The sequence below is a fragment of the Eurytemora carolleeae genome, unplaced genomic scaffold (genome assembly GCF_000591075.1).
Source record: "Eurytemora carolleeae unplaced genomic scaffold, Eaff_2.0 scaffold868, whole genome shotgun sequence".
Lineage (NCBI taxonomy): Eukaryota > Metazoa > Arthropoda > Copepoda > Calanoida > Temoridae > Eurytemora > Eurytemora carolleeae.
In genome coordinates, this window is record NW_019396755.1 from 92,404 (window position 1) to 105,479 (window position 13,076).

The window sequence follows — 13,076 nt, forward strand, 5'->3', positions numbered from 1 at the left end:
ACAATACTGTACAGTCATAAGCATACATCTACAAAAGATGCTCTGTGTTTCAGATGAAGTATAGAATCAAAATAAGCTGTTAAAACTGAAGAAAACGTAACAACGTGCAATAAAAGTTAAAAGCTATTTTTACTGAACCAGGAAAATTCCATCAAACTTTTTTATTCTCCTCAACTTCTTACTGTTTTATTGAATTATTAAAAAAGAATATTAATTATTTAAAAAGATACAAATTTTATGATTGTCAACCAATAATAAAAATATTTAAAAGATTGGGGGTGGGGGGGGGGGTACCTCCAGTATTTAGATCCTTTGAAGAAATATGTTTTTCCGTTTTCCCATGTAAAAGCAGCATCAATATTATCTAAATATTAATAATGTTAATCGTAAATTATGTAACTTATTAATGTACCATACATGTAGATGTTGTTTAAAGAAAAACAAAATTCAAAAAACGACTAATTTAAATTGGGATATCTTTCATATCTTCACTTTAATACGTGTGATGTAATGTTTTTAGGTTTAAAGATTGAAGTAAAATAAAGGAACTGAACAAACACCAGAATTTGTTACTTCCTAATCCTTTAATCATTGCGACCTGTCAATGTATAAAACCCTTAGATATTTCAAACTTAAACAATATGAAAATAATTTACAGTTTAAAATATCACAGGTCTACTCCATGAGGTTGCAAAGATATATAGATAAGAAAATATGAATTTGTGGTAAGACATTAAGAGTGAAAAATGACTAAAAAAATTAAAAAATGAAAACACGCTCCCCTACCCTAATATGACGGATTATATTAATTTAAATAAAAGTGTCTTGATTGTTTTATTATAGTTTTAAACGGTTGTTGTTGAATATAGTGAATTATTTAACTTAAGATCAAAAAGACCAATTCAGTAGAGCATATTATAAAAAGTACAGATCTGTATTCACGGGGTTTCAATAGAGGAAAAAATGATTTTAATGCATAATCTTTACAAAAAAAAACATTTGGGGCAGTCCGTACAAGGCTTTGCGCCTCTTTTCTATATAATACCATGTTTATCTATTTATTTATTGATTTATAAGCCGCCATCTTTATATAGTAGCGTAGTAAGCAAAAACTTTGTAAAAGTGTACATTTTGTCCAGTCCAGACACAATTTTTATGGGTCATGTTACTGTGAGTTGTCACGAAAAATTTAGGTCCGACCGGTTCAGCGATTTAGACCTTTGTTTGATACAAACATACATTCAACAAATATATTATAGATCAAATACCATTGCCATGACCCATTACTATGTACAATAAGTGGCAACAGAGAACTGGAGTTTACAAGTTCTACGTTAACATCTATTGTACTGGAATCTTTTTGTTATAGATGATGGAAGAATGATGATTTTTTTAAATGAATATATGAAAGGATAAATATATAAATGAAAATATGATGAAAGGACAAATGTCTAAATAAATATATGTAAGAATGAATGTCTAAATGAATACATGAAAGGATAAATATCTAAATGAATACACGAAAGGATAAATATCTAAATGAATACATGAAAGGATAAATATCTAAATGAATACATGAAAGGTTAAATATCTAAATTAACATATGAAAGGATAAATATCTAAATGAATATATGTAAGAATAAATGCTTAATACATGAAAGGATAAATATATAAATGAAAATATGAACGGAAAAATATCTAAATAAATATATGTAAGAATGAATGTCTAAATGAATACATGAAAGGATAAATATCTAAATGAATAAATGAAAGAATAAATATCTAAATGAATACATGAAAGGATAAATATCTAAATGAATACATGAAAGGCCGGATGAATATCAGAATAATTACAAGAAAGAATGAATATGAGATAAATATATAGATGAATGAATATATAAACGAATATGTAAAAAAACATTAATATTATTGGTTTTATTTGAAAGAGCGAATAAATAAATAAATATATTAAGGATGAATATCAGAATGCATATATGAAGGATGAATAATGAAAGGATAAACACCTTAATGAATATATGAAGGATGAATATGAGGATAAATATCAGGATGAATATATGAAGGATGAATATACCTGGAAGTCCAGTCCAGTCTTGAGAAACAAGTCTAGGGTATCCAGGAGCTATGGAGTCATCTGTTAGCTTCCAATAGGAGTCTCCTACGTAAATTACTTTAATCTCACTAATAGGGGCAATATGAAGTTCTCAAACAAATAACTTTAAAGGGAGTGTCTGGCTGGACATGGTAGTTAAGCTAAGAATGCAGTATTGTAGAGAACGTTTTTAGAATTCATTTCAGACCCTTCAGACGTTTTTACGATGCATATTTGTTCAGCAAGAGCGCAATTTCAATCTTCAAAATCCTCATAGACTGTACATTATAGAGGGATAATTTTGAGAATCGTATTTTTAAAAATTATTCAATCACGACTTGTGGGAAAAGTTGCATAAGTTTTCGAATTTAAAATGTCTAAACGCGCATTGGCCTTTTTACTATCTAGATTATGCTTTTTATTTGCTCTACACATTTACATCTTAGAACAATAAAGCACTTGCTTTTAGTTTTAGTTTTTAAAGTTGTAAAATGAAAAAACTATACCTTTGAAAGCAAATGTAGTTTCTCCGATGGTAAGAATAGAATCCAGGGTTGGTTCGGAGCAAATATCCCGCCCCCCTCCAGGTTTACTCAATATAGGTCTAAATAGAATCTAGGGTTGGTTCGGAGCAGATATCCCGACCCCCTCCAAGTTTACTCAATATAGGACTAAATATAATCTAGGGTTTGTTCAGAGCAGATATCCCGACCCCCTCCAGGTTTACTCAATATAGGTCTAAATAGAATCTGGGGTTGGCTCGGAGCAGATATTCAGGTTTACTCAATATGGGACTAAATATAATCTAGGGTTGGTTCGAAGCAAATGTCCAGGTTTACTCAATATAGGACTAAATAGAATCTAAGGTTGGTTCGGAGCAGATATTCAGGTTTACTCAATACAGGGTTAAATATAATCTAAAGTTGGTTAAGAACAGATATCCTGTCCCCCTCCAGGTTTGCTTAATATAGGTCTAAATAGAATCTAGGGTTGGTTCGGAGCAGATATCCAGGTTTACTCAATACAGGACTAAATTAAATCTAGGGTTGGTTCTGAGCAGATATCCCGTCCCCATCCAGGCTTACTCAATATAGGTCTACATACAATCTAGGGTTGGTTCAGAGCAGAAATTCCGTCCCACATGAAGCTTACTCAATATATATGTCTAAATACAATCTATTGTTGAGCAGATATTCTGTCCCACACCTGGCTTATTCAATATATAGGTCTAAATATACTTTAGGGTTGGTTCAGAGCCGATATTCCGTCCCACACCAAGCTTTTTCAATATATAGGTCTATATACACTCTAGGGTTTTTTTCAGAGCAGAAATTGCGTCCCATACCATGCTTGATCAATTTATAGGTCTAAATACAATCTAGGGTTGGTTCAGAGCCGATATTCCGTCCCACACCAAGCTTTTTCAATATATAGGTCTATATACACTCTAGGGTTTTTTCAGAGCAGAAATTGCGTCCCACACCATGCTTGATCAATATATAGGTCTAAATACAATCTAGGGTTGGTTCAGAGCAGATATTTCGTCCCACACCAAGCTTGATCAATATATAGGTCTAAATACAATCTAGGGTTGTTTCAGAGCAGAAATTCCGTCCCACACCAGGCTTATTCAATATATAGGTCTAAATACAATCTAGGGTTGGTTCAGAGCAGATATTTCGTCCCACACCAAGCTTGATCAATATATAGGTCTAAATACAATCTAGGGTTGTTTCAGAGCAGAAATTCCGTCCCACACCAGGCTTATTCAATATATAGGTTTGAATACAATCTAAGGTTGGTTCAGAGCCGATATCCTGTCCCCCTCCAGGTTTACTCAATATAGGTCTAAATAAAGTCTAGGGTTGGTTCGGAGCAGATAAAGACGTAGAAAATATTTTAAATTTGGCAAGGTTCCATTAAAGACTTCTAGAACGGAACGGTAAATTATATGAGTTAAGATTAAAAATAAATATGAATCCGTTCTTTCCTGGTTCGTCACGACTTCTTCAGAAAAAGAGCAACCTACCATTTTAAAACTTTTTCAATTGAATTCTTCAAATTACAAAACTGCGTTAGAAAATGCAATGTTAAAACAATAAAAATCCATCCATGGTTCTCTCCGCACAAAAACTTCTCTAATAGTGGTAGTTTTTACTTTTCTAAGAACAATCAAATAAACGGATAGAAGTAATACTGATTGATTCTCCTAATTAAGTCCTATCTCTCCTAATTCTATTATAACGAAGTTAAGTATATAACTCTGTTTATTGAACACATTAATTATAGTAATTGTAAAATAATTAACATAAATATATTAAAAGAATGAATGAGTGTTTTTGTTCTTTATTAGTATTGCTATTAACAACCTCTCTTTTTTAGTTAAATCGTTAATTTGACATTTATGGTTAATTTTGAAATAAAAAGTTTTATTTGGTTTAAAAGAGCAACATTTATTTACGGCTCCACCCCCCCCCCCCCCCCCCCCTCCCGTTTCAACGTTAACATAAAAGCAACAATAAAAAAAAACATAAAACCAATTTTAACTTTTACAATGGTTCATTCTTTGCTACATTCCACAGTGAATCCCATCAATGGGAATAGGAAGACGACTGTTAAGACTCAAGTCAAATAAACATAAAATGATGAAACACCGCATTAATAAATATATAAATATGTATATTGTAAACAAGCCCATTTCACTTAACCATAATCCTACCCGTTTTTTTCAGATTATTAAAGTAGAGCTTAAGGACTATTAAAAAATGTATGAAATGCTACTGATTTGTATCACAATATGGTCTTTTTTTCAAGCTAGGTAAAAATATCAAATACATATAGGATGCTGAAAGGTTTTCCATCTATTCCACAGATTCATGGGTTTGACTGTATAATGTATGTTGTATATTGTATACCTGTTGGTTACAGGAACGTTAGGAACAGTTTGCTCGGGATCTTTAAGTTTTTCCCCGTAGATTGCTTGGATTGCCTTTTTATCATCAATATCCAGCTCAAGCTAAAAATAGTTAATTTACAATTATCTAGTCTATATTGTTTTTTACGTACATTTTATAAATATACTTTGCTTGTCTGAGTGGGTGTGTGTTTGTTTGTATCCAATAAACATAAAAACGGCTGAACCGATTGGGCCCAAATTTTTTGTTGGACTGGCCTGACATGACCCCAGGAAAGGTTTATGGATGATCAAAATTTCAAACGTTTGCCTCCATCAACATTTAGAAAATCCAAGAAAAATATTTTAAAATCCGCAACTTTTTTGTTATTGTTCTATGTTGTATACAAAACAAAGAGAAAGTGTCCATAAGCTTAGCTTAGTATTTCATATCTAACTTGAATGAATAGCATTTTCAAATGTTTTTACAATTTATCGCCTACAAAATGTTTCTTTTTTTAACAATATTCTGCAGGAAAACTGGGAGATTTTTTATTTGAGTTATTTGAAGTAGTAATCTTTGTTTGTCTGTTTGTTTGTATGTTCGTTCATAACCCATGAACCCATTCACCGATTTGCCTTGACATTTATTTAGGAACTCGGTAGAGCCACGGGAATGGTTTCAGCTATGTTAAAAAATCTGAATTCAGTTAAAATTAGTTTCCAGGCAAAGCTGGGTTGTCATATTTATATACATCACATAGATTCAGCCTGCTAATAAATAGTCTCATCAAGTTTTAAGACAAGGTCGACATTTGACATTTGACTTTGACCGCTCTAACGCAGTAATGCTTTTTTTGTAGCCCTTTACATGTACATATACCGCCTGAGATGAGATTTTTAAAGCTTACACCCGAGTGAAACCCAGAGTTGGGCCCAGATAGAACCCAAGTCAGGATTGGCTCTGATTCGACCAATTAGAGACTGCTTAGAAAGCTTTCTCTCTGTAGCAGACAGATTGCTAACAGATCAGCTCTGACAAGGAGATGTAAATTTCGAAAATTCGAAAAAAATACGTAGATACATTATTTGCATAGTATGTTTATCTCATACCTTTGATCAAATTTGACACTACAAATAACTCCCGAGATTTTAAATGTACAGAAATAAAAGTTTTTTTTTCGAAATTTACGATCATCAGCTGCTAAAGAACCGAGTCTTGAAGAGAAAAATCCCCGAGGTGGTTTGTTTTTACTAAACTTAAGGCCATTCAAAACCGAGGTCTTCACGTTTGAGCTTTACTTGGGTCTATGCAGAAGCAAGGACTTAGTTTTACTCAGGTTTAAGCTTTTAAAATCTCATCTCTGTTGTTAGCATTGGTTTTTAAGAAGTAATTTTTGCTTGAGAGCTTGAAACCTCAGTAACATATAGGATACTAGCCCGAGAATCTAACTTTGCCTGGAAACCAAACTTTTGCAACCCAACATGGGGTAGTATAAATTTGTAATAGACAAATCATTAATCTTGAAAATGATAAAATCTTAAAACATACCTTCTCCTGGAATCCCCTGTAGAAGAGTGCAATTAACCTACCTTCTCCTGATATCCCCTGTAGAAGAGTGCAATTAACCTACCTTCTCCTGGTATCCCCTGTAGAAAGGTGCCATTAACCTACCTTCTCCTGATATCCCCTGTAGAAAGGTGCCATTAACCTACCTTTTCCTGGTATCCCCTGTAGAAAGGTATCATTAACCTACCTTCTCCTGATATCCCCTGTAGAAAGGTGCTATTAACCTACCTTCTCCTAATATCCCCTGTAGAAAGGTGCAATTAACCTACCTTCTCCTGATATCCCCTGTAGAAAGTTGTAATTAACCTACCTTCTCCCGATATCCCCTGTAGAAAGGTGCTATTAACCTATCTTCTCCTGATATCCCCTGTAGAAAGGTATCATTAACCTACCTTCTCCTGATATCCCCTGTAGAAAGGTATCATTAACCTACCTTCTCCTGATATCCCCTGTAGAAAGGTGCTATTAACCTACCTTCTCCTGGTATCCCCTGTAGAAAGGTGCCATTAAAGCCTTGTATTCGTCTGAGTGTGAGAGTCCTAAACTGTGCCCGAACTCATGAGCTGCAGTTTGTAGTAGATTGGTTCCCTGAACAGTGTTTAGTGAGTTGCAATCTTAGATAATAATATATTAATAAATTCAAATGTCATCTGTAATAATGGCAAAACATCATTTAGCAAATTAAAGGGAAACTTCGCAAACATTGTATTATGTTTATATTTCTTTTTTTTTCAAATGTCATGGTCAATTTTCTTATTACGATAAAGTGTTTAAAACATTTTGGAAATCCTATGAAGTACAGAATTCCTAGGAATTGCTAGATATTCTGGCAAAGTGAGAATACGAAACTGTTTAGGTAATTCTAATATTTGAGTTGTGAAAAATATAATAAAAGTAGGTTTAGCCATAATGTTGAAAAACGGTCCAAACTTCACATCACATCTTTTGAAAAGATTAAAGAAAAATTCAACATATAAAAAGTCAGGTTAAGAACTACATAACAAGAAAATTTTCAAGAGTTTGGATCTAAATCTAATTTTTACTTTTATTATTTCAAACTATGCATTTTTTTAGATCAAATAAAGTTTGAAATATCAAAGGTTTGCATCATAAGGTTACAAAGATTCACGGTTAAGAAAATTTGAATTTCTGGCGAGTGTTAAAATCTTTTTTTGCCTTAATTGCCTACCCTGCAACTGTTTATAGTCTATGATCCTAAAACCTACCCTGTAACTATTGTTAGTCCATGATCCTAAAACCTACCCTGTAACTATTGATAGTCCATGACCCTTAAACCTACCCTATAACTATTGTTAGTCCATGACCCTGAAACCTACCCTGTAACTATTGATAGTCCATGATCCTAAAACCTACCCTGTGACTATTGTTAGTCCATGACCCTGAAAACCTACCTTGTAACTATTGTTAGTCCATGATCCTAAAACCTACCCTGTAACTATTGATAGTCCATGATCCTAAAACCTACCCTGTAACTATTGATAGTCCATGACCCTAAAAAACTACCCTATAACTATTGATAGTCCATGATCCTAAAACACACCCTGTAACTATTGATAGTCCATGACCCTGAATCCCTACCCTGTAACTATTGTTAGTCCATGATCCTAAAACCTACCCTGTAACTATTGATAGTCCATGACCCTGAAAACCTACCTTGTATCTGTTGATAGTCCATGACCCTGAAACCTACCCTGTAACTATTGATAGTCCATGATCCGAAAACCTACCCTGGAACTATTGTTAGTCCTTGATCCTAAAACATACCCTGTAACTATTGATAGTCCATGACCCTAAAAACCTACCCTGTAACTATTGAAAGTCCATGATCCTAAAACATACCCTTTAACTATTGTTAATCCATGATCCTAAAACCTACCCTGTAACTATTGTTAGTCCATGACCCTGAAAACCTTCCCTATAACTATTGATAGTCCATGACCCTGAAAACCTACCCTGTAACTATTTATAGTCCATGATCCTGAAACCCTACCCTGTAACTATTGATAGTCCATGACCCTGAAACCCTACCCTGTAACTATTGATAGTCCATGACCCTGAAACCTTACCCTGTAACTATTGATAGTCCATGATCCTAAAACCTACCCTGTAACTTTTGATAGTCCATGATACTGAAAACCTACCCTGTAACTGTTGATATTCCATGACCCTGAAAACCTACCCTGTAATTATTTATAGTCCATGATCCTGAAAACCTACCCTGTAACTATTGTTAGTCCATGATCCTAAAACCTACCCTGTAACTGTTGATATTCCATGACCCTGAAAACCTACCCTGTAACTATTGATATTCCATGACTTTAAAAACCTACCCTGTAACTATTTATAGTTCATGATCCTGAAAATCTACCCTGTAACTATTGATAGTCCATGATCCTGAATCCCTACCCTGTAATTATTGATAGTCCATGACCCTTTATCCCTACCCTGTAATTATTGATAGTCCACGACCCTGAAACCTACCCTGTAACTATTGATAGTCCATGACCCTGAAACCCTACCCTGTATCTGTTGATAGTCCATGACCCTGAAAACCTACCCTGTAACTATTGATAGTCCATGATACTGAAAACCTACCCTGTAACTGTTGATAGTCCATGACCCTAAAAACCATACCCTGTAACTGTTAATAGTTCATGACTCTGAAAACCTACCCTGTAACTATTGATAGTCCATGACTCTGAGTTATCAAAATGAGCATCTCCTCCATAAACTGGAAAGTAAGCATGAGCAAGGGTTCCTCCAGGTCCATCAAAGGGATCTCCATCACCATGTTCTCCTTTCTCAAACCTAGACAGGCCGAATTTAAAGAATTTGATTGGCAGCATAAATTTAAGCCGCGGCTCAAATATGGTTGGTGTCGTTCAAAAGTGTATAAATTTTTCACGATTTAATCCGGCGCTCAATTGAAACCGGTTTTTGGGGGATTTGAGAAGCGGCTTAAATTCATTAAATTCGGACACTGTATATATTAAAGGCAGCGTCTAAAAGTTGAAATACAGAATCTTGGTGAATCTTGTCTATCTAAACCAAAAAAAGGGAAAGGGAGGATGGGGGGGGGGGCTTTTCTATCCTAAAATAGTTCATAACTTCTCAGTATTTAAGCTACAGATCTAAAATTTAAAAAAATGGAAACAAAACACGTGTCACATGTTAATGTTAATGTCATAACAAAATAATTTGAAAAATTGGGCTATGAACTTTAGTTGTGTAGAACCTTCAATTTAAATCTAGGGGATGTAATTAGGTATTTACACTGAAAACTGAACAGTGTACACAAATTTACAGTGTTATACAGTGTAAATTGTACACTGTACAATCACTGCAAACTCTGGTTCATTTCAAGTACTTTGAATCTTCAGGAGCAAGCTGTACAGTACACATAAATGTACCTGATATCAATATGTACTTTTCCAGATTGTTTTTGTATAAAGGTCAGATCTGTCACAGTTCCCCAGATTTCAAGAGCTTTCTTTATCTCAGAATCCACTTCACTTCTACACAGAAATATATTTATATATTTATATATCAGAATCCACCTCACTTCTACTCAGAACAATATTTGTATATATCAGAATCCACCTCACTTTTACACAGAACAATATTTATATCTCTGAATCCACCTCAATTTTACACAGAACAATATTTGTATATATCAGAATCCACCTCACTTTTACAAAGAACAATATTTATATATCAGAATTCACCTCACTTCTACACAGAACAATATTTATATATATCAGAATCCACCTCACTTCTACACAGAAACATATTTATATATCAGAATTCACCTCACTTCTACACAGAACAATATTTATATATCAGAATCCACCTCACTTTTACACAGAACAATATTTATATATCAGAATCCACCTCACTTCTACTCAGAACAATATTTGTATATATCAGAATCCACCTCACTTTTACACAGAACAATATTTATATCTCTGAATCCACCTCAATTTTACACAGAACAATATTTGTATATATCAGAATCCACCTCACTTTTACAAAGAACAATATTTATTTATCAGAATCCACCTCACTTCTACACAGAACAATATTTGTATATATCAGAATATACTTTACTATTATAACGTTTATTGGATAAAAACTGTTCGCAAGCTAAATATAAATATATTTATATGTATCAGAATATACTTTACTTTTATAACATTTAATGAATAAAAACTGTTCGCAAGCTGAATATAAATATATTTATATATATTAGAATATATTTTACTATTATAACGTTTATTGGATAAAAACTGTTCGCAAGCCAAATATAAATATATTTGTATATATCAGAATATACTTTACTATTATAACGTTTATTGGATAAAAACTGCTCGCAAGCTAAATATAAATATATTTAAAGTATCAGCTTCAATATATTTCAGGATCTCACTGTGGACGGAGAAGGATTATGTGAGATCTCAGAACCTATGCAACGCGCATATGTTCCAAGATCAGGTAGAGGATGTAAGCATGGAGAGAGGCATACTTGTAAATAAACTGAAGTTAACAATCCCAGTGGGACGGATAACAAGTCATCTCATCTATATCTTGTAAAAAGATACGGCTTTTAAAAAAATCCAACCCAGAAAAGCTTTGAACGCATGTTTGGGTGCGTGGAGAACCCAAGTCGCCGGTGGACAGGGAATTATATTTTCTAAGTTTGAATTCAAGCCAATAGGCATGAGACACGGCTTGACATGATGCAGAAGGAAATAGAATTAATCTGGGCTGCAATTTATGAAGTATTCAGAAAAGTAGAGAAGTATTCACTGCGAAAACATTTCTTTATTTAATTTTTTCTTTTTTGTATATGTATGCATATAGAAGTTCTAATTATTTTCTTAGTTTTTGAAGAAAAACGTATTGGGATTAAAGCTCCAATGAAGACAAAACAGGAATCCGAAAGTATTTGTTCACAAAAGGTAAGTGTTCTGCAGTTTATATTTCTCCCACAGACTGCAGTACACTTGGTTTTAAACCAAGATTAAGAGATTCCCAGTGTGTACTCTTTGGCTATAGTATTGCGGTTATAGTATTTTAGTCCCAGTTTGCACTGTACCTGGCTCTATCGACAAGGTTGACGCGGTCCGAAGTTATGCTTCAAAAAGGTTGAATTTACTTTTACTAAAGGGGCAGAGGAGCGTGTGAATGCACTGGAAACTAGACAGTAGGAGAAGAAGGACTTTGTGAGATCGAAGCTCCTCGAAGTATGGATTTTACGGAGGGAAATAAATTTATTTGACTTCATGTTAGAAATTCAAAACTTTTTTGATTTCTTAAGAGGAGTTATTATTGGACAATCAATCTTTGGTGGAATTTACTTTAGTTTGACGTGCATGATTTTGAATGAATTTTATAAATAAAAATTGTCTGGATTTCACTGAACATTAATCAAACAAAAGAGAAAAAACAGTTTTTAGACTTTTATGCTTTTTTTGGTGATAAGACAAATATTTTTAATGTTCTGATTTATCTATAATATTTTTATATTTATTTTTGCAAAAAATATTACTTTTTTAGAAGAGATGCAGTAGGATATTTTGATATTTTATAGGACAGTTCCCGAGTTTTCCATCTGGAACCTATAATAACATTTTTTAGTTTGTTTATCTGTATTTTTATCTGTACCTGTACTTGTATCTGTATATGAATTTGTATCTGTATCTGTATCTGTATCTGTATCTTTATCAGTATCAGTATCTGCATCTGTTTCTGTATTTTAGCTGTATCTGTATATTTATCTGTATCTGTATCTGTATCTGTATCTGTATCTGTATCTGTATCTGTATCTGTATCTGTATCTGTATCTGTATCTGTATCTGTATAGGGGTCATTTGTAAACCACTAGATAAAACAAAAATGGTTATTTATGGTATGATAAATTGTCGAAAACCATTATTTAAACAAAATTACTTAATTTTTAAAAAATACACTCTTCTCAAAATCATTAAATCAATCTCATTCTAAGATTACTCAAGCAGCGAATTTTTATATTGTTGTATTATACAGTATATACAGTACACTTCTTTATATAATTCCCGCAACAAATTATAAATTTGCGCGCATTTACACCAGTTTACAGGTTTTGCTGTAATCACTGAACCAGAAATGTATAGAGTTTCAACACACACGAAACCAATTTCTTTCTTTTAGGGGTACAAAAATATAAACATGTGTTTACATTTTAGATGATTAAAAGTATATAAGATTTTTAGATAATTTAAGAATGTTCTCAATAAAAAATGGTCATAATTGACAAAACCTGGTTCCCAGTTTCCGGTTTCGGGTCTTCAGTTCCAGTTTCTGGGAAAATAGCGTATTCAACCCGACTGACAGTACGAATCATGAAAGCATAAACTATCGTTGAGATTTCTTAGTACACAAACAGATAAGCTCATTTATGTTAATGTATATTTTGTCTTGCAAAAATATTGCACATGTTTTGT

General features: G+C 33.2%; 1 protein-coding gene across 5 annotated transcripts in view; it reads right to left on the reverse strand.

Annotated features, from left to right (window-relative positions):
- The window catches only part of LOC111708257 (matrix metalloproteinase-16), a 43,567-nt gene that overhangs the window by 5,864 nt on the left and 24,627 nt on the right, over nt 1-13,076 (reverse strand). For all 5 annotated transcript variants that reach the window (XR_002766615.1, XR_002766616.1, XM_023481579.1 and 2 more), the window contains exons 8-15: nt 12,143-12,212; nt 10,005-10,109; nt 9,267-9,402; nt 7,048-7,161; nt 5,026-5,126; nt 2,617-2,714; nt 2,093-2,176; nt 295-364 (exon numbers count right to left, since the gene is read on the reverse strand). Coding sequence is in view for 3 of the 5 variants with exons in the window: in XM_023481579.1 (XP_023337347.1) it covers nt 295-364; nt 2,093-2,176; nt 2,617-2,714; nt 5,026-5,126; nt 7,048-7,161; nt 9,267-9,402; nt 10,005-10,109; nt 12,143-12,212 (778 nt within the window). In the remaining 2 variants the exon portion in view is untranslated. The remainder of the gene's footprint in view (nt 1-294; nt 365-2,092; nt 2,177-2,616; nt 2,715-5,025; nt 5,127-7,047; nt 7,162-9,266; nt 9,403-10,004; nt 10,110-12,142; nt 12,213-13,076) is intronic.